At 42.0% G+C, this 22,339-nt stretch overlaps 1 protein-coding gene across 2 annotated transcripts in view; it reads right to left on the bottom strand.

Moving 5' to 3' along the window:
- Positions 1 to 3,857: 3,857 nt before the first annotated feature.
- Positions 3,858 to 22,339, bottom strand: part of KLHL14 (kelch like family member 14) — an 86,565-nt gene continuing 68,083 nt past the window's right edge. For both annotated transcript variants that reach the window (XM_077352514.1, XM_077352513.1), the window contains 4 exons: positions 9,551 to 9,741; positions 9,288 to 9,446; positions 5,781 to 5,938; positions 3,858 to 4,922 (listed from right to left, as the gene is read on the bottom strand). In XM_077352514.1, the coding sequence (XP_077208629.1) occupies positions 4,782 to 4,922; positions 5,781 to 5,938; positions 9,288 to 9,446; positions 9,551 to 9,741 (649 nt within the window). In that variant the 3' untranslated portion in view covers positions 3,858 to 4,781. The remainder of the gene's footprint in view (positions 4,923 to 5,780; positions 5,939 to 9,287; positions 9,447 to 9,550; positions 9,742 to 22,339) is intronic.

Below are 22,339 nucleotides of genomic sequence, written 5' to 3'. Positions count from 1 at the left end.
CTTCAGCAAGGCCCATTCTGCATGGCCGCTGAAACAGCGATTTCGGGTCACATGGAAAACGCGGAGGGGGAAGAAGCGAAGCAAACCGCTTATGCACGGGATGGGACGCAACGGCGGCAAAACCCAGAGTAACCGATTATGGACGCGGCGACCCCGGCACCACTTCTGGTTGCGCCCCGGTCACCCAGAAGCTGTGATTTCTTCCGCGTTTCGCTAACGCGGCTTTTTCGATGGCATGCACCGAATCTGCGGCCGGTTGCAGCCAGCTCCGTGCGTTATCGGTGATTTTAGTTGCTGCCATTCCACCCCAAATGTGTGCTATCCCCCCCCCCCGTGCATAATGGGCCTAAGGGACACAAAGATAATGTGTCAACATCTTCTGTATTTTTAATTTCTAATTCATGGATGCTCCAGCATCTCTAGGATTCCAGGCATGGATACATCCACCTTTATCTTAAAGAACAACCCCAGTCACCAGATGTCCCATGACTGTCAGAGAAGCACTTGTTGCCAGATCTTTCATCTTTGTACATTGGGCTAGGAGAACAGTCATGAATGGACTGACATGCCCATTCCCTCATATGATGTAAAGAATAAATTTGCTTTGCTTAGTTGGGATACATGCGATATTATATAGGCAGACCTCCCTGTGGAGTATGCCTTTTAGTGACAGAAATATAGAGTGCACTATCCCAAATCTATACATTAGAATAGTATCAGTGGAATAAATACAGGACATTACAACTGAACAAATGTGAGAAGAAAAAATAAACTAGACTTGAATAATAACTTAGTTGTTCAGGGAAGTGAAAGGATAAAAATGACCACTTCCAGTTGGTTAGATGAAAACCAATGGGATAATGTTAAAACTGAAACTGCTTTTATATTCAGTCCCTTACAATTAAAATAATACACTGAGTGGCCACGTCTTTTGCAGGGCATATATCCTTCTTTAGCTTCAGTAAGGGACACAAAGATAATGCGTCAACATTGTCTGTATTTTTATTTTGCAATTCATGGATGCTTTATTAATCAACGCAAGATGCATTCATTGAGCTGGATTAATCCTGCATAAGTAATTCTGAAATTTCCTGCTGAAGTTATTTTTCATTTCTGTGAACAAATAATTTATTTGGATTTTCATATATCAGGATCACAGAGATTTGCCACAGTCAGATTTTAATTTTAGTTACATCTGAGTTGGCTTATATATGAGGGCACAGAGTTTTGCATGGCAGCCTCTTCTAAAATCTGTAATTGGTGTGGAACACTGACATGCACAGAATAAATCTGACAAGGTCCAGGGAGCTGGGTTCAGTTTCACTGATCAACATCTATGCTGCAGATTAACTGAATCTTTTATGGCATTACAAGCACTCTAGAATTCATTAATGTAGCTTCCCCTCCCACTAACCATCCTGACCTCCAATACGACTAAGGCTTCTTAGTTGTTATGAATTTTCAACCTGGAATAAAACACAAAAAGCAAAATATTCTGTTCTGTTCTTGTATCACTGGCACACAAACAAAAACGTATTCCAACATTTTTAACAGCAAAATGTTAAGAACTAAAAGAAATGCAGTTATAGTGCTACTTTTACATGTTGTTTTTTCTTTCTTTTGGCCCCGCAGACTCAGTTACACAGAAAATCTTTTAAGGGAGCTAGCTTCTTAAATCAAGATGAGTATTCACACTTCAAAAGATTTGCCATTCATAGGTCTGAACAGCCATTTACGCCGTCCTATATCTCAAGAGCAGAAAGGTGTTCTTGGATAACTAGAGTTTTGCATTTAAATATTATGATGAGAACTTTGCAGACTGTAATGTACGATGTTTAAACACATCTTTTATAAGGAGAGATATGTTAGACAGTTGTATTAGTACATAAGATTTTATTTAAAGTTCCCTCCCCCTACAAGCAAGCTTCATTTACACATTCTAATACTGTACATAATTTACAAGATTGGCAACTTTTATGGTTCCCGTAGTCATGCCTTCAAGAAAGTTAGAAAGATTTACATATAATCCTCATAAATGCTTTAAATTATTGTTTTTTAAAAAACATAAATGGACAAGAAACCACCAACCCCTCCCCTTAAACTGGCATTTTAAGAGTGGCATGAGACAACGTTCAGTGGCAGACAGTATCCTGGTTTTAAATGCCTTGAAAAGTCATCTCATTTAATTTTAGTAACAGGCGTCCTTTACATATATTTATATACACTTATATTTCTAAACAAAACTCCCAAAAGTTATGATTGCACAAAATATTATTTTACAAGGAATCCCTTGTATCTGAACAACACAAATAGATACAAAACTAACCAAGATTGCACTACATAGAAAAAATGGGTTGAGATTCCAGGACAAACACTTCAATTTCAGGAACTCTTTTGTAGGATTTTCACTATATTCATTATTTTTAGTGTGCAGTTGTCTCAACAATTCATTTGCTACATATTCTATTTTTATGCAAATGACAACAAAGGAGTTAGCATAAACAAAATAGCAGGAAGGGAAATAAAATGAATGAAATAATGTCCTAAAAAGACATACAATCATAATTCTCCATAATCTCTGTCACTTTCTTAGAAGCCAAACAGTGCCATCCTAAGCAGAATTTCACTGAGGAGGGTACCGTAAGTCTAACAATATTCTACCAATTGTTTTCTTTGGCCAACTATGGTTTGTGCCTTCTGTTTTTTTGTTGTAGCAGAAGCCACCATTTGGTGTCTTTTACTTCTTACCCTATTCATCATTATTGAAATCTTCATGTACAACTTTGGGAAACTATGCTACCTTGTACCTTTGAGGAGACATTAATACTTTTGCACAAATTAGAGATGATCTGGTACAACTGTGTACACGTTTCTGCAACAAGCCAGCCTATAAGAACAACTGTAACTAATCATCTATATCTAAATAAGCTTAACAATGTCTCTGTTTATTTCTAAGCAAACAGAGTTATGATCAAAGATAGGCACACAGCATAGTTCAGCTGAGGGTGAAGACAGATCTAACATTTTTAGACCAACTACCTCACAGCATTCAGTCCAAACGTAGTATTCTTTTCCAGGGCTGAGTTCTGAGGGAAATCTAAAGAAGTGATGCTACCAAGAAATCTCTCCACCCACAACCTCTAAGTCAATCTGTCATTAATTCTAATTTTTTGTTGATGATAAGGCAATTAATGAGCTTTTAGCTGAAGAAACCAAGATAACTTCATGGCTCAAGGATACATGTGAACTGTTTCTATGCTACATCTGTCTTCATCCTGAAATGCAGAGATTTAAGAGGATTTAGTCCTGTTAAAGTTAGTCTAATTGGGCTGCGGATCAATATTTCCTATGCACATATCTAAAGGATTACCCAAAGATGGCTGGGATCTGATTACTGCTGCAAGGATGTCAAAAGGAGTGTGGGCATAGCAACAGTTTTCTAGTCATAGTGTGTATATGTAGTGAAATTAGAACTAAGGAAGTATTTGAAATTTTATTGTGCCAACACAGGGTTGAGGCAGAGGGCTACATCAAGGCTACATTTAGGCATGGCTAGCTTTTTTTCCTTTAAAAAGAAAGAAAATCTGCTGGGATTTAGTTATGCACTACTGCATGTATCATTATCTCTTCATCAAACACACAAAGCATTTAATGCATTAATAATATGTTAAAGAAAATCAGAGAAGAGGATTACAGGAACTTGACAAGGGCCCCTGAATATCACACAGTACAGATTATACATGTGCCAGTTCCCTTGAAAGTGGTCATGTCCTCTTGCCTTTAGAAATCAATGTATCTAACAGAAATATGCTTCTAATCAATTAGTTAAAATGACTTAAACTTCTGATAACAAGCAGTTGCTATGTATGAATTTATTATACAAATAATCTGAATCTTCAAAAACAAAAAAACACCCAACAACAATCAGAATTATTTCTTCAAGCTAAAAGGTTCTATGCGGGAATAAAATCAGAATCTATGGACTTTAAAGGTAAATGCTCTGGATCAATTCTAGTGCAAATAAGAACAGGGATGGCAACCAGTCTTAAAACCTTAATTGTGATAGTAACTATGATAGCTTTTAGCTTTTGTTAACTATGCCTAATCATGGGGATTTATTTAATGTATTTATATGCCACACACTCAAAATATCTTTACCTGAAGCTGTTTTCAATAAAAAAAACCTTTGAGAGCAGAGTGTGAGAGAGACTGTTGTTCAAAATAGAAGCACAACTATGCTAATACCTCTTTAAGATTTTCCTTCTGATGTTGTGTTGCTTGCAGAACATGTGAAACAGCCGTTGTTTAGGATTCAAGTGGAGAAGAAGACAATTCTCCTTTTCAGTGCTTTTCAGTACATCAGATCTGAATTTCTTATGTGAACAACATCATGACTTCAATACAGATCCCATGCAGGTAAAATACAATGCACAATAATAGTCTTGTTCAGTTCAGATGGTATTTGGATGTTTAGCACCCCCCCCCCTTTAATTTAGAATCAATGTCAAGGTCTTTAGCAGGGAAAAAGTTAATATCAATCTTAAGTGGTTATCTGTCTACTTGTGCAATGTTCCATGCATTTAAGCTAGTTGTCTGACAAGATACCAGTCTCTGACATGGGAACAATGCTTAGTCCTTTTAAAATAATACATGGGAATGTGGGGTGGGTGGGTAGAATCCTGTCGTATGTGGTATCAGAAACTCTGTTCTTTTAAAATATTTATGCTACTCCTCATTACTGTTCGGAATTTAACAGTGTCCATTTTAGTACCAACAGTGTGTTATTTGTTGTATGGCACACATGCTGGTAGTATGACCGTGGAACAAGCAGGTCCTGCAAGTGGCTCAGCTACATCTCCTTCAAGCTCTGTCCAGGTGCCTTTCTCAGGACTGTAACAAATAGTGGAAGATTTGTAGGCTCCCTGTAATACAATTTGGATATGGTTAATATTGCTGATAGGCAATTCTCTCTCCCCCCCCCCCCAACAAAGGTGACTTTAACAAGAAAAGAACTGGGTCTTGATTATTCAAACACAACATGTGTATAATCTTCAAGTCCACAATGTGCAAACAAATCAGATGGGTTCAGATGCAGTTTCCTATCTTTAAAAAAATAGCATGTGTAACATGAGTCTGCCTTTGACAAGGACTGGTTATAAATTTAAAGAAATAAAATAAATACATAAAATAAAGGATCTGAGTATGGACAGCTGATAGAATGATATCACTTCACACACAGGGAATACTAAATCTATAGAAGCAGATATCTGGAATAACTGAGAAGCCCAACACATCATTTTTTCTTATCCTCAAGGAGAGACCAATCCCATTAAAGTAAATAGTGTCTCAGGGTAACAAAGATCTTATCTGGCATCCTCCAAACTCAATGCTTCAGACATATAGTAATACTAGTACTTTGTGGGGAGGAGTCTAATCTTCTGTTTTCAGTATAGAGAGGAACACTGTCCTCAGAATAACTGTAACTTTCTTCTGGGACAAACAATGATATGCTGAATTCTAGTTATTACAGCATACACTTGTTTGTTCTGTGCAAACAATACAGGATTCTAGAAATCTGATTGTTTTAAGATCCCGTCCCTCCCTATCATTGTATTCCTGTTTTTTTAAAGATATGACTACTGGCAATTTCCTAAAATAAGCTACTAATTGGCTTCTGTCAAAGATTATGACAGTGATTTAATTATCATTACTGTGAGAATGATCACAGTGTGCTTCAGCTACCATTTGAGAGGAACTGTTTATAGACAACAGGTACATACCATGCTCCAACTATAGCCTCCTACAAGGTAAATGCTGTCATCAAGAACTGCACATCCAGGACCACTACGACCCTCCAAAATGGGAGTCTGCAAAATATTCCATTGGTCGCCTTTTGGGTCATAGCATTCCACAAGCATGACATCAAGGTGGGAAAAACCTGTATCACACATTTACAGAACAATTTAAAACTATTTATTTATAAAGAAGCAATTACTGTATAGCAATTATTAAAACGAATCTCATCCAAGAGCACTGTTTAAAATAACAACACCTGCACACCAGTTTATTGAAGCAGGACAATGTAGAGTTGCTTTGACATTTGGGTCTGCTAGCCAGTCACCATCATCACAACCTACTGCAACGAGCTCCATTACAGCTAACTTTTTTACCATTGACAAACCTCTGAAACATTCTTCAAGCTTTGAGAAACCCCAGAAATTGTGCAACTGTGAAGAATATAGTTGGGAAGCATAGCAATGTACATGCCCATGCAGGGTCTCTCCCCTTTGCACCCCTTCCAGGTCCATCATTCGCCATTTTGGATCGACATGACCATATATGATACATATATTTGTATATAGCCATAGGCCTTTACAAAATATAAAATACAAATTTATAAACAGTAAAATAGAATAAAAGAACTGTATAAAATATAAAATTTAAGACCAGAGAACTGAAGCAGCATACATGAGTACAAAGTGCAAGAGTATTAAGAGCTTGCCTTAACAATGTTGGCCCTTATTTTCCTTGCAGCCAAAGCAAAAAGAGCGGTTTTATATGTTATTTTCTCAATCTGGTCAGATAAAAAGATAGATTGTCTTTTCAGCAACAGAGGGCAGGTTAGAGCCCCTTAAAATCTTGTTGAGGAATTTGGTCCTGGGTTGAGTGTAGAGTAAGCAGTCAAATATATAATGGGGTATATCCTCCAGAGCTTGTGCACCACAGATACAAAAACACTGTTTTTTTGGCATACGGTTAAAACGGCCAGCTAAAACCTCTGTAGGCATCGTTTCAAATCAGAGTGATGTGAAAGCTGCTCTGAATCCAAAAATATGTGACCATATATAGTCATGTAACTCAATAAATATTTAACAAATTTTAAAATATATAAAAATTAATTAACTCCCACCCATTCAGGAAACCCTTCCAGAGCTGTCAAGATACCCAAGTTTCATGAAACCCTGGGTTAGATTGTTGCTAGAGCCCACCCACCTCTTTTACAGAACTCTCCCCATACCTATTCAGCTAGTACCTATTATCTGAGTCCTTGCTGCCAGTGAAGACATTATTTTCTCAGGCATTTGTTGCCTGAGAAATATGGAGCTATTAAACTATCATTCTTTACCTGCTTTTAACTGCTGCTATTAGAACTATACTAGCATTATAGCCCGCTGTAAAAAAAATACAGCGGGCCCTAGGGGCCTGGGGGGACGGTTTGGCTCCCCCCCCGATGTAGAAAAACACTCCCCAGGCCCCGGGGAAGGCGATCCGTGGCTCGCCTTCCCCGGGCCCTGGGGAGCGTTTATCCTCGGCTTGTTTTGTAGAAAAACGCTCCCCAGGCCAACCAGCAGGCTCCCCGTGGTTTGGGGAGCTGTTGTTGGGGCTGGGGCCAGCGAGCCTACCTTCGCTCTCAGCTGCCAGCAGAGTAATGGCTGCCGTGGAGTGAAGGAAAGCTCTGGTGGGGGGTGGGGTGGGTTGGGAGGCTTCGCACCTCCCAATTGGTTGATGTCTGGCCAAGCAGCCAATCAGCAGCTGCGCGCAGTTTGGGGCTGGACTGATAAGCGGAGGGACCAATCGGGAGGTGCTTCGCGCCTCCCTATTGGGCCCTCCGCTTGTCAGTCCAGGGGAAGGGGCCTATTGGCACCCTTCCTTATCCAGGACTGGGTCCGCCCTCGGGGCCCTTACTGTTTTATTTCTTCTGCTCCGTGAGGAGCGGTTAAAGATTTTGTTGCATACAAATTGTCATGTGCATAAGAATTTGAAACTTTATAACCTTTAGGTCTGTTTTTACTGATTTTAATTTATTTTCGTTTTGTAAAATGTCTCTAGAACCTCCATGTGGCAGCTTAAAAATGTGTGAAATAAACTGTAATATGGGTCCATTATCAGAGTGAGAAACTATCAAAGACTTAACTATAGCAGAGAGACTATCAGGAAGAAAAAGCACTGAATATCTGAATAAAGTTTTCACAATAAGGTCCCTTTGATTTTTACTTTTGACATATGAAATGTTTAAGACAAACAATGGGTTTAAATATTATTAAATATTTAGGGAATTTCCCCCTTAAATTCAGGAAATGTTTATTAACACAGCCTTGGCTACAGCTTGCTACTAGCTGCATATTTTATCTGAAAAAATAATTTATGGAGGAAATTTCTGAGGTCAAAAATCTGTTATTGTGAATTCATGGTGATGACAAATCATCCACATTCTTGAATAACAGAAATTCCAATTTGCATAATCTAATGTATTCATTATTCATTTATCTAATGTACTGTTTATATACTGCTTCAGCTAATGTATATATGTGTATGTATGTGTGTATATATGTATGTATACCCTATAAAGGGTGGCAGGGCTTTTAACTTAGTTCCTTATATGCCACTTTTCTCTACCCGAAGGAGGCTCAAAGCAGCTTATAGTCGCCTTCCCTTTCCTCTCCCCACAACAGACACCCTGTGAGGTGGGTGAGGCTGAGAGAGACCCATTATGCACAGCCACCGGTATGGCGGGTGGGGGTCGGACGGAAGATCCGGAGGGGGAAGCTGTGCAGCAATCCGTGTACAAATGGCATGGTGGCAATGTAGAGCAAGCGGGTTGGGAGCGCAGTTCGGGGCTTCCCGGACCCGGGCCATCAAGCAGGCCGCTGCACCAGAAGCGCCAGACAGTCAGGCTGCCGAGGGTGCGCGCAGACAACACATATGCTAGTTGCGCTTGGTGTGTCCAGGCCGCTGGAAACGGAAGGAGGGCAAGCCAGCAGATGAAGAGGGCAAGGGAGGGCACAGTGGCCCTCAGCAGTTAAGGGGCCGGAGACCGCAGGATGGAGCGTGGGGCAGCCGCGGTGGCAGCCGCCCACCCCGATTATGCACGCTCTCTCTCCGGCGCTGCATCTGGTCGTGCCCTGGCTGGGCGGCAGGTTTCACTTTCTTCTGTGTTTCCCTAACACGGGTTTTTCAGTGGCCTGTGTCAAACCTGCTCTCGGTCTCTGCCGGCGGCACACATTATTGCGGATTTCTGCCACTGTCTTTCCAGCTCTGAGGCGGACCTTCTCCTCCGTGCATAATGGGTCAGAGCCATGATATCACTGCTCGGTCAGAACAGTTTTATCAGTGCCGTGGCGAGCCCAAGGTCACCTAGCTGGCTACATGTGGGGGAGGGCAGATTCGAGCCCCACAATCCAGATTAGAAGTCCGCATTCCTAACCACTACACCAAACTATGACTAGCCAACAAAAATCGAGTCTATCAAAACAGACATTACTTTTTTCTGCTATTAAGAGTGTGACCTTTTAAATGATTTCCTCCAATTGCATAGAGTCGATCATTCATTACAGCCAGTGTATGGATGGCTCTCTTTGTGTTCATGTCTTGTTTTCTTGCCCAGACATCCATAACAGGATCATAGCAGTACAGCCAGGGGACATATTCACCATTGTGAACTCCTCCTACAAATTAAAATAAAAACTTTCATTCATTCATCTGAAGATATAATCTTAAAAGAAAAATTTAGTTGGTTCTGAGACCAAGAACAAGCTGGAGAACTACTTGCCTGAAATATAGATTTTGCCATTATGTACAGCTCCTGCATGTGCTGCTAAGGGCTGGGGTAGGGAAGATACATAACGCCATTCGTTTGTCTCTAAATTATAGCACTCCACACTAGACAAGTACCCAGTTTCGTTCCTTCCGCCAATCACATATAAGTTTTTATCAAGTCGACAGGCATAAAAACTGGCTCTCCTGAAGAAAAAAACAAAAACAAAATGGATCAGTTAATCTCTATTCAACAGAATTAATTCTGTCATTCTATTTTATGGAATAAATCAGTTATGTTCATTTGCTTACTCATTTATTCTTGACTATATATTTCTCCCAAACAGTTGCATTCCCTTCTTCCCCTTGGTGTCATCCCAGTTTTAACACTGCTCATTGGTACTGATGTCTGCATTTTTATTGCAATTATAACACAAACTTTTGTAGTATGAACTGATGATATCATGCTATTGCCTCCTCTGTTTTGGAGATGTGATATAACTGATAATTCTGTGTCTGTGGTTCCTCCATTACCAATGTATCACTTAAGATGAGTTACATATGCATACCCTACAATGGAATCCTGTTTGTCTCTAACCCCATCTTACTTTTGATTTTAAAAAAAAATAGTTCAAAACTAGAGCGTGCATATGCATGCCCTTTGACCCCCAGCACACCTGGAACAGAAGATAAAGTGGTAGAAAAATATATGGTGAAAAGAATCGACAAGTGAAGTTTTCTAACAAGCAACAGAACATGTTCACTGCACTAAACCGGTGGTGCTCTGCTGTGCTTCAGAAAAATAATTTCCTGATATTCCCAATTAATACTCATAAACAGAGCAGGTGAGACTACTTTAAAAGGTATGTGCTGATTTTACTGCCATTGAAAGATATAAAAAGAAGCTCATTAATATTTGGGGCATTCAGTTCTACAGAAAGGATATAACAACTCAGTAAGACAAAGTAAAAAAATGGGATAGATAATGCAACAATAATAAATTATCTTGACATTCACTTTCTTTATGGTCCTTCAAGGGTCATTGTTCCCAATTTACTAAGAGAACCACATCATCAGATTTTTTTCTTCAATTATCATTTTTTCTTCTTTCTGCACTACTGCAAATAGAACTTTCCTTGTATTACATTCTTGCCCTCCAACAAGGGTTTATCTGGCTAACTCTCAACAGAGTCTCATCTGTCTTCTGGGTTCTAAGTACAAAGCTAACTCATAATGTTTAGGGGGAAAATCCAAGAGTGGTTATGAAAACTCAGGAGGTAAAGGAGAATCAGGGCTAGGAGTACCTCATATTACTACATATTATAAAGTGGCTAGGTTGGCTGAAATGATAGAATGGTACAGATATAATGAAATCAATATTTGGAAACCTTTCTTGAAGATGGCTTAAAATTGAAAGATCTTATTTGGTATGATAATAGAAAACGAATGGGATAATCCAATAACCGAGTTAGTGTTCATCTGGATTTTTGAGAGGTTATGTAGATGATTCAGATTTGGAATTAGCAAGGATGGTTATTGCACTAAACTGGAAAAAGCTCACCAACTATCAGTGACTCACCACCTATCGGTGAATGGTTCAAGAAGATTTGATGTATTGCACTATTATCTAAATGAACATATTATCAAAAGGCTACTAGGGACAACTTTATGGAACTTGATTTATTTACTAAATTTTGGGTATGTGTTAAATTATCTGTTTGCTTAATATGATTTCTTGTACTAGGGAATTTGTGTGTTTGTGTGTGTACTAAGTATGTTTTTATTGAAATAACAACAATAATTTTTTTAAACCAAACTATAATTGTGGTAAGAGATCAGCATGAGTAGAAAAATCTTTCCATGAGCCCGCCACCCTTGAGTTTCACTATAGTATTTTTTGCAAGTCATTACCACTTCTAAGGAGCCTCTTGTGGTGCAGAGTGGTAAGGCAGCAGACATGCAGTCTGAAGCTCTGCCCATGAGGCTGGGAGTTCAATCCCAGCAGCCGGCTCAAGGTTGACCCAGCCTTCCATCCTTCCGAGGTTGGTAAAATGAGTGCCCAGCTTGCTGGGGGGGGGGGGTAAACGGTAATGATTGGGGAAGGCACTGGCAAACCACCCTGTATTGAGTCTGCCAAGAAAACACTAGAGGGTGTCACCCCAAGGGTCAGACATGATCCAGTGCTTGCACAGGGGATACCTTTACCACTTCTAAACCATTATAAAAGACATTTTAACGGGAAATGTTTTATTTTGAGCAAAACACACTGGTCCTCAGTGTCTATCTATGTTCAGTAACAACATATTTGATAGTAAACCAACAGTGCATTCCTAAAAAATATCCTTCCTCAACATCATGAGGAGGATGAGAACATCTGAGTCTGTTAAAGGGGGGAAATGAGGGGGGGGGGCTTAGCCCGCTCTAGCCTCTGAGTGTTCATGGAATTTTATAGTGCTGTTGAGCACCCTTTACATTCTCAGAGTACATAGATTTTTCTCCGAAATTCTCTCCATATTATGCTTTTCACATGGCCACAATTTGCAGTAGAGATTTAAATACATGAATGGAAACTGACCTTGAGTCTTGTAAGCACACCATTTACACACTAGCAAGAGTAATATGAAAGCTTAACAAGTCCACAATAATACCAACTGAATTGAAAATGTTATGTAACAAATCTATAAAATAAACTAAATTGCAATGAGAAATATGTACCCCAGTGAGATATATGTATTTACGTAGGCACCACTTAAAGCACAGATTTAAATATAAAATATAAGGAGTTTATCTTTGAAATTCTCACTATCATAGAACAAGTTTCTTCTATGTGCATTCTTGACTTCATCCACATAGTGTCACTGTTAGGAATGAAAATGAAACAGCCAGTCCGCTTCTTTCTTCTGATTAAATGTGCATTTTTATGGGCAAACTCTCAACAGTAAAGATTTTAAGTTTCCCTTATCCTTCTTTTCCACTAAATAAATTATACTTGAATCACAGAGCTCAAGTTAATTAATATATAATTTAATTGCTATTAAAAGTCTTCTATGATAAAATATATTACACTAAAAATTAAGTTTAAAAATGAAATAATTCCTCATGCATCTGGTCCCAAGACATATACTGCCATGTCTAGGAAGAGACATCAAATTATTCAAACTGGTCCAGTTACATGTCCTGCAAGTGACCCGTTGAAAATCCTGATAACGAATTAAGCTAATTTTTACAATGCATTTTGTCTTCAAAGTGGCAAACATTGAAATATTTCAAACATTAAAATATTTCACATTAAAAAGCATTAAAATACAAACATGGGCAAGTTAAACAAAATTATTTCTTAACTAGGGGCAAAGCCCATTGTATCCAAGAATACAAAGGGCGCTAGAGCTTGGCAGTGGGAAGAGGAAGGGGAGGAGTTGTCCAGTCTGTAAGGGCATGGGGTTGAATGTGTGTGTTGTGTGGGAGGTTGTGGTGGCATGGTGGCAAATGAGGGTATGGGTGTGGAGATATGGGTGTCAAGAACCTGTGGTGTGGAATGTTCGTTGAGTGTGGGAGAGGGCTAACCTTTGGGAATTTTGGCATAGTGGTTACAGATGAGCTTTCCAGAGCCATGTCCTCAGATGGACCCATTATGCACGGGGGTTTTAGCGCACATTCGGGGTGGAATGGCGGCGACTAAAATCACGGATAACGCACGGAGCCGGCTGCAACCGGCTGCAGCTTTGGTGCATGCCGCCGAAAAAGCCGCGTCAGTGAAACGCGGAAGAAAGCGCAGCTTCCGGGTGAGCGGGGCGCAACCAGAAGCGGCGCCCGGATCAGCGCGTGCATAATCGGTTACTCTGGGTTTTGCCGCCGTCGCGCCCCGCCCCGTGTATAACCGGTATGCGTCGCGTCTTCCCCCTCCGCGTTTTTCATGTGACCCGAAATCGCCGTTTCGGCGGCCGTGCATAATGGGCCCTATGGAGACTCTTCTTAGGGGAAGATTACATGGCAACCAATTCCTCCCAGTTCTGCGTCATTTCCCTTCTTGTGTGAATTAGGCCACATTTACCGAAATTCCCCTATGCCCTAATACACATGGGGTAGTCACAGTACACAGGTGTCCACCTTGTTCCTTCTGTCTCCCATGTTTTCACTGTTGGTAAAATGTTATGTGCCCACATGCTCCTTAGAAGAACGGATTATTGTATGCCTTAGAATGCCAGATCCTGAAGATGAAACTCAAATACTTTGGCCACCTCATGAGAAGGAAGGACTCCCTGGAGAAGTGCCTAATGCTGGGAGCGATTGAGGGCAAAAGAAGAAGAGGACGACAGAGAATGAGGTGGCTGGATGGAGTCACTGAAGCAGTCGGTGCGAACTTAAATGGACACTAGGGTAGAGGACAGGAAGGCCTGGTGGATCATTGTCCATGGGGTCACAATGAGTCGGACACGACTTCACACCTAACAACAACAACAATCATACACATGGTGAGGACACAGCATGATGCCAACCAAAATGGGAAAACATGTAAATGACTAGAGGAATGGTGAAAATGCTTGGGAGCAAAGGCAAAGTAGAAGGTCTTATGTTAAAGTCCTGTGGGAATGTGAAAGTAAGCATCCCTCAAATTGATGGATGCAAGCTAGTTTTTTCTTTCAAATTAGGGAAGGACATTTGTCAATGCTGGACGTGGTCAAACAAGAAATGACAAGACTGAACATCGATATTTTAGGAATCAGTGAACTAAAATGGACAGGAATGGGTGAATTTAATTCAGATGACCATCAGGTATACTACTGTGGACAAGAATCTCGCAGAAGAAATGGAGTAGCCTTCATAATCAATAAGAGAGTAGGAAAAGCAGTCTTGGGATACAATCCCCAAAATGACAGAATGATCTCAGTTCGAATCCAAGGCAAACCATTCAACATCACAGTGATCCAGGTCTACGCCCCAACCACTGCTGCTGAAGAGGATGAAGTTGATCAGTTCTATGAAGCCCTACAACACCTTCTAGAAGCAACGCCAAAAAATGATGTGCTTATCATCATGGGGGATTGGAATGCTAAAGTAGGAAGCCAAAAGATAACCGGGATAACAGGCAAGTTTGGCCTTGGAGTACAAAATGAAGCAGGGCACAGGCTGGTAGAATTTTGTCAAGAGAATACAGTGGTCATAGCAAACACTCTTTTCCAACAACCCAAGAGACGACTCTACACATGGACATCACCAGACGGTCAACACAGAAATCAGATTGACTATGTGCTCTGCAGCCAAAGATGGAAAAGTTCTATCCAGTCAATAAAAACAAGACCAGGAGCTGATTGTGGTTCAGATCATGAGCTTCTTGTTGCAAAATTTAGGCTTAAATTGAAGAAATTAGGGAAAAGCACTAGGCCACTCAGGTATGAACTAAATCAGTGGTCCCCAACCTTTATTAGGCTGGGGACCGGCAGGGCATTGGGCCGCGCCCGCAGGGACCGCGCAGGCCACGCCCACGCTTCCGGCCGCGGCCGCGAGCCGCACCCGCGGGCCGCACCCGCGGATCGGGCCGCGCCCGGCCGCGCCCGCGGGCCGCACCCACGGATCGGGCCGCACCCACGGATCGGGCCGCACCCACGGGCCGCGCCCGGCCGCACCCGCGGGCCGCACCCATGGATCGGGCCGCAGGCGCGGCCCGGCCCTGATTCCCTCTCCCCGCCCTCCCGCAGTAAGTAGCTTCCCGGGCTGCAAGCTTGCGGCCTGGGAAGTTTTTTACTGCGGGGGGGAGGGGCGGGGAAGGGGAGCCGCGGCCCGGCGCCATGGCCTTTGCGGCCCGGCGCCGGGCCGCGGCCCGCAGGTTGGGGACCACTGAACTAAATCATATCCCCGATGAATACACAGTAGGGGTGACAAATAGATTTAAGGAATTAGATCTGATAGACAGAGTGCCTGAAGAACTATGGACGGAGGTTCGCAACATTGTACAAGAGGTAGCAACTAAAACCATCCCAAAGAAAAAGAAATGCAAGAAATCAAAATGGCTGTCTGAGGAAGCTTTACAAATAGCTAAGGAGAGAAGGGAAGTGAAAGGCAAGGGAGAAAGATACACCCAATTGAATGCAGAATTCCAGAGAAAAGCTAGAAGAGATAAGAATGCCTTCTTAATTGAACAGTGCAAACAAATAGAAGAAAACAATAGAATGGGGAGGACCAGAGATCTTTTCAAGAAAATTGGAGATATGAAGAGAACGTTTCATGCAAAGTTGGGTATGATAAGGGACCAAAATGGTAGGGACCTCACAGAAGCAGAAGAGATTAAACAAAGGTGGCAAAATTATACAGAACAACTATACAAGAGCGAGCTTAACATCCCTGATGACCACAGTGGGGTAGTTACTGACCTGGAGCCAGACACCTGGAGCCAGACATCCTGGAATGTGAAGTCAAATGGGCCTTAGGAAGTCTGAGCAACAATAAAGCTAGTGGTGTTGACAGCATTCCAGTTGAACTATTCAAAATCTTAAAGGACGATGCAGTAAAAGTGCTACACTCAATATGCCAGCAAATTTGGAAAACTCAACAATGGCCACATGATTGGAAAAGGTCAGTTTACATTCCAGTCCCAAAGAAGGGCAATGCCAAAGAATGTTCAAACTACCGCACCATTGCACTAATTTCTCATGCTAGCAAAGTTATGCTCAAAATCCTACAAGCTAGGCTCCAGCAATATGTGGACCGAGAACTTCCAGAAGTACAGGCAGGATTTCGAAGAGGCAGAGGAACTAGAGATCAAATTGCCAACATACGCTGGATCATGGAGAAAGCTAGGGAGTACCAGAAGAACGTATACTTCTGCTTCATTGACTATGCTAAAGCCTTTGATTGTGTGGAGCACAACAAATTGTGGCAAGAGATGGGAATACCAGAGCATCTTATTTGTCTCTTGAGAAATTTATATGCAGGTCAAGAAGCAATAGTGAGAACTGAACATGGAATCACTGACTGGTTCAAAATTGAGAAAGGAGTTCGGCAAGGCTGTATACTGTCGCCTTGCCTATTTAACTTGTATGCGGAGCACATCATGAGAAATGCGGGATTAGAGGAGTCACAAATTGGGATCAAGATTGCAGGGAGAAATATCAACAACCTCAGATATGCAGATGATACCACTCTAATGGCAGAAAGTGAAGAGGAACTAAAGAGCCTGTTGATGCGGGTGAAGGAGGAGAGTGCAAAAGTTGGCTTGAAACTCAACATCAAGAAAACAAAGATCATGGCATCCGGCCCTCTCAATTCCTGGCAAATAGATGGGGAAGAAATGGAGATAGTGACAGATTTTATTTTCCTGGGCTCCAAGATCACTGCAGATGGGGACTGCAGCAAAGAAATTAAAAGACGCTTGCTCCTGGGGAGGAAAGCTATGGCAAATCTAGACAGCATCCTAAAAAGCAGAGGCATCACCTTTCCAACAAAAGTGCGTTTAGTCAAGGCTATGGTATTCCCAGTTGCAATGTATGGCTGCAAAAGTTGGACCATAAGGAAGGCCGAGCGTCAAAGAATTGAGGCTTTTGAACTCTGGTGCTGGAGAAGACTCTTGCAAGTCCCTTGGACTGCAAGGCAAACAAACCGGTCAGTCCTAGAGGAGATCAGCCCTGACTGCTCTTTAGAAGGCCAGATCCTGAAGATGAAACTCAAATACTTTGGCCACCTCATGAGAAGGAAGGACTCCCTGGAGAAGAGCCTAATGCTGGGAGTGATTGAGGGCAAAAGAAGAAGGGGACGACAGAGAATGAGGTGGCTGAATGGAGTCACTGGAGCAGTCAGTGCAAGCTTAAATGGACTCCGGGGAATGGTAGAGGACAGGAAGGCCTGGAGGATCATTGTCCATGGGGTCGCGATGGGTCGGACATGACTTCGCACATAACAACAAAAATTTGTCAATGTTAGCACTCAATTTTGTTTTGAGAGATAACATTTTATTTATTTAATTTACTTAATTTCTACGCTGCCTTCTATACTGCCCAATTTAGGGTCCTCAAAGTGGCAAAAATTAAAATATGTAAAACATTAAAAATATAAAACAATTAAATGATATTATATAAATATATATATATATGTAAATGGTAATGACCGGGGAAGGCACTGGCAAACCACCCCGTATTGAGTCTGCCATGAAAATGCTAGAGGGCATCACCCCAAGGGTCAGACATGACTCGGTGCTTGCACAGGGGATACTTTTACCTTTTACCTTAAATATATAAACACACAAAAATATGAACACAGAAAAAACAAACAGGAAAAAAGCTAATAAGAATGAGGGACCACCAAACCAAACAAAAAAGTCTTCACCCGCTAGTAGAAGATAAACAGAGTGACTCCTGGAGGAGGACGTTCTAAAATTATGGTGCCAAGACTGAGAAGGCCCTTTCTCGGGTTATTTAATTTATTTATTCATTTCTACATTTTTATACCGCCACTCCCAAAATGGCTTGTTATAGTTCACAAAGGCATTTCCCCACAATAAAATCCCCTAATAGTAATAAAATCCCCCAGTTAAAATCATAAAAGACCCAGTTACAACCATCCTCCCGGCAGCGACCTCTCCCTTCCACTTCTGGTTCAACAGACCTCCTGGAATAAGTAACTCAGGGGGCTATCTCAGGGGGAGCAAAGATCTAACATATCTATGGGGACCCCAGATCTTCCTTGCCCTGGCCTCAACCAAAAACTTGGTAGAAGAGCTCTATCTTGGAGCTCTGTGGAACTGCAAAAGCTCTGACAGGGCCCAAAGCTCTCCAGGGAGCTCATTCCACCAGATAGGGGCCAGGACTGAAAAAGGCCATCCATCTAGTGGGGGAATCTGAAGCAGGGCCTCTAAAGATGACTAGAGTGAACAGGCAGATTCATATGGGAATAGGTGGTCCTTCAGGCATGCTGGACAAAATTTATATAATAATTTATGACATTAAAGATCAATGCCAACACCTTGAGCTTGGCTTGGAAGCAAACTAGGAGCCAGTGTAGAAGGAACAATTTAGGAGTGATATAATCTCATTGACTCACTCCAAAATGCCCTTACAGACTGGCTCTCGTGCCTGTTGTAATCTTGGATAGAACAGGCTTTGCCCCTAGTATATAATTATATTGCAGTAATCTACTCTAATGGACTCCGGGGAATGGTAGAGGACAGGAAGGCCTGGAGGATCATTGTCCATGGGGTCGCGATGGGTCGGACACGACTTCGCACATAACAACAACAACAACAAATCTACTCTAAATGTTACCACAGAATGCATCACAGTGGCAAAACGCAAAAACAGCCATAGCTGCTTTACCAGCTGAAGCTGGTAAATGGCACACCTGGCCACCACCGCTATCTGTTGAATCCAACAGGAAGCCAAAGTCCAGCAGCACCTACAAGCTATTAACTTGCTCCTTCAAGGGAAGCACCACCCTATCCAGAACAAGAGATATTCCAGTTCCTGGGCCAGACCTTCCCTCTACTAGTAGCACCTCCATTTTGGGGGATATTAGGTTTCAAAAATCCTAAAATCTCAAATATCATTGCAACCCACAGACCACGATCCCACTTTGGAGCCTGGAAATACAGGTGGCTAATTCCCCTGCAGGGTGGTAATATCAGTGAAACACTCTGGGGCTTTTCGCACACCTTCAAAATCGCACAATGGTTGCCAATTGAAAACGCTACTGATTTGCCATTATGCACAACGTCGTTGACAATCTGCCACACACCTGAAACCGATCCGCAAAAAGCGCTTCCTTGTAGCGCTTTCAGGGAAATCCCCAAAAGTGGATTCACCCTCCGGAAAGCGCTACACTCCTGCAACCAATCTGCAACACTAGCGGGAAAGTTCTGTGCGTTACCATTGTTGTGGTTTCTACAAAGTCTCTCCCCCTGGCTCTCTCCTCTGATCTTCCGGCGAAGCGATCGCCATTTTTTTTTCTCCGAGCAAGCGGAGTTCAACCCACCAGCGAGCCTGTTTAGAGGCTTCCCTGGCTTCAGTCCCTCCCCAGAGCTGTTTATTCACTAAGCACAAACAACAGACAAGCCCGTTTGCTGCTGTATTTTCCCTTTATTTTTTACACTGTTTTCGGCCGAAAATCGGGCCCGTGAGGGGGGGGGGATTTTTTTTTTCACTTGGGGGGAGCGTGGCAACGATGAAACGACAGCTCAAACACACCTGCCAGCTGATGGGTCTCTCCGTTGCAATGAATCAACACATATTCGTTGCAATGGGTGTGTTTAAAAAAAAAACCCTTTCTTAAAGGGAAAGGGGCTGTTTGGGATCATGCTAACGGCTGCCCATTGGCTGCTTGACGGCCAGGGGCGGGACGAGCTTGGCAATAGCGCTTCCTGTCTAGCGATTTTTGCTGAGACCGGAAGCTTGTGGGAAACGATAGAAACGCAACTGGATTCCACTACAAAGTCAGGTATGCATAATGACGAATTGCACTATTTTTAATGGCGATTTTTTGTTCAGCAAACAATTTGCTACAAGGATCCCGGTGCGGAAAGCCCCTCTATATTGTTCCCTTGAACCTACCCAAGGAGTAGAAGATTAATGGAGTGTTGAAGTACTTTTCCAAAAGGAAAGAAGTAATCATTATGGTTGATATTGTAGGATTAAATTAGGGGGAGGGATTCTTAAACACATGCTCTGTTGAGGCTGCAGTGGGAACTTGGAACATGAAGCTTTTTGATGGTATTGACTACTCCTTGTCAACTTCTCCCACCCTTAGGGCAGAAGTCAGCCTCATTGTTTCCTGTGGAGGTGACAGAACAAGATATAGAGTTCACTGGAAAACCTATGAGGCAGTAGTGACAGCAACAGAGGAATGTTAATTCTCTATTTCTATTGCACCAAGTAGTTCATGGCCATCCTAATTGTTTAAGGCCTTTGTTGAGCCATTATTGTGTCTGGAACAATTTATCTGTGATACCTTTGCGAAATCTTTTTGCTGATAATGTAACACAAAACACTCAAATCTGGATGCCCCCAGTAATCTAGGCCAGGCCGAAGAAACACCTAACACTTCATCTGGTTTACTTATGAACCATTTTTACCTGTTTACTATGAAAGATGTTGACAGGATCATAGTATTTATGAAGGCCATTATGTGCTCTGGATCCTGGTTGCCAAATTCCTAACTGCTAAAATCATGTAAAATCCACATTAATGAGACTTTGATATCATAAATCATTCACTTACTCACAGCATCTTCCCTTGGCCAGTCAGAGGTAGTTAATCTGACCACTACTAAAAATAGAGAGAGGCTCTTATTGCTTCTATTATATCGTTCTACAGTTGATCTGTACATTAGAATAGATCATATCATCATGTTGAGGCATTTGGAGGCAGAAGTAGGTATTAGGAGATCTGCCTTTGATGCGTTTAAATTATCCCTCACACTGAATGTAAAGAGTTGCCATTGGAAACCAGCCATCTTCAGTGTGGGAGCTGTATTGTGGGGTTCCAAAGGGTGCAATCCCTAGAAAGGGATTGAAGTTGAAGAACACTGTTCTTCCCACTTTTGATGGGGTTCAACTGACTCTTGCTGACAAATTAATTCAGGTGCAAAAAATTATATTTTTCCAAAGTCTAGCCCAGATTATGATCTTGATACAGTTGAGCTGAATACCTGCCTCCACACCACTGTAATATCTAGACTAGGATAATGTAATGAATTTCACATAGGTCTCCAGTCAAAGTCAACTCAGAGCCTCCAGCTGGTGCAGAACACTGCAGCTTGATTATCAGCTACTCAGAGCATGCATATTGCTCCCATTTTGCAATCACAGTACTGGCTGCCCCTCAGGTACCAGGCTTGGTTCAAACTACTGACTATCAAGTACAGAGCCAATCATGGCCTTGCTGTCTCATGTCTGTGGCACTGCCTCTCTTCTTCTGTACTCCACCATGACAACTTCTTCTTCTATATTTTGCCATGGCAGTACCCTGCAGGTACTGCCATCAGACTGGAGAGAGGTGAGAGGTGAGTAGCGGGATACCTCAGGGCTCGGTGCTCGGGCCGGTACTTTTTAACGTATTTATTAATGATCTAGATGAGGGGGTGGAGGAACTACTCATCAAGTTTGCGGATGACACCAAATTGGGAGGACTGGTAAATACTCCGGAAGATAGAGACAGAGTTCAACGAGATCTGAACACAATGGAAAAATGGGCAAATGAGAACGTGATGCAATTTAATAAAGATAAGTGTAAAGTTCTGCATCTGGGTCAGAAAAATGAAAAGCATGCCTACTGGATGGGGGATACGCTTCTAGGTAACACTGTGTGTAAACGAGACTTTGGGGGTACTTGTGGATTGTAAACTAAACATGAGCAGGCAGTGTGATGCAGCAGTAAAAAAGGCGAATGCCATTTTGGGCTGTATCAACAGGGGCATCACATCAAAATCACAAGATGTCATAGTCCCATTGTATACGGCGCTGGTCAGACCACACCTGGAGTACTGTGTGCAGTTCTGGAGGCCTCACTTCAAGAAGGACGTAGATAAAATTGAAAGGGTACAGAGGAGAGCGACGAAGATGATCTGGGGCCAAGGGACCAAGCCCTATGAAGATAGGTTGAGGGACATGGGAATGTTCAGCCTGGAGAAAAGGAGGTTGAGAGGGGACATGATAGCCCTCTTTAAGTATTTGAAAGGTTGTCACTTGGAGGAGGGCAGGATGCTGTTTCTGTTGGCTGCAGAGGAGAGGACACGCAGTAATGGGTTTAAACTTCAAGTACAACGATATAGGCTAGATATCAGGAAAAAAATTTTCACAGTCAGGGTAGTTCAGCAGTGGAATAGG

Source organism: Paroedura picta, chromosome 9 (genome assembly GCF_049243985.1).
Source record: "Paroedura picta isolate Pp20150507F chromosome 9, Ppicta_v3.0, whole genome shotgun sequence".
In the NCBI taxonomy this organism is placed as follows: Eukaryota; Metazoa; Chordata; class Lepidosauria; order Squamata; family Gekkonidae; genus Paroedura; species Paroedura picta.
Note: the sequence above shows the minus strand (reverse complement) of the source record. Positions and strands in the feature narration are given on the sequence as shown.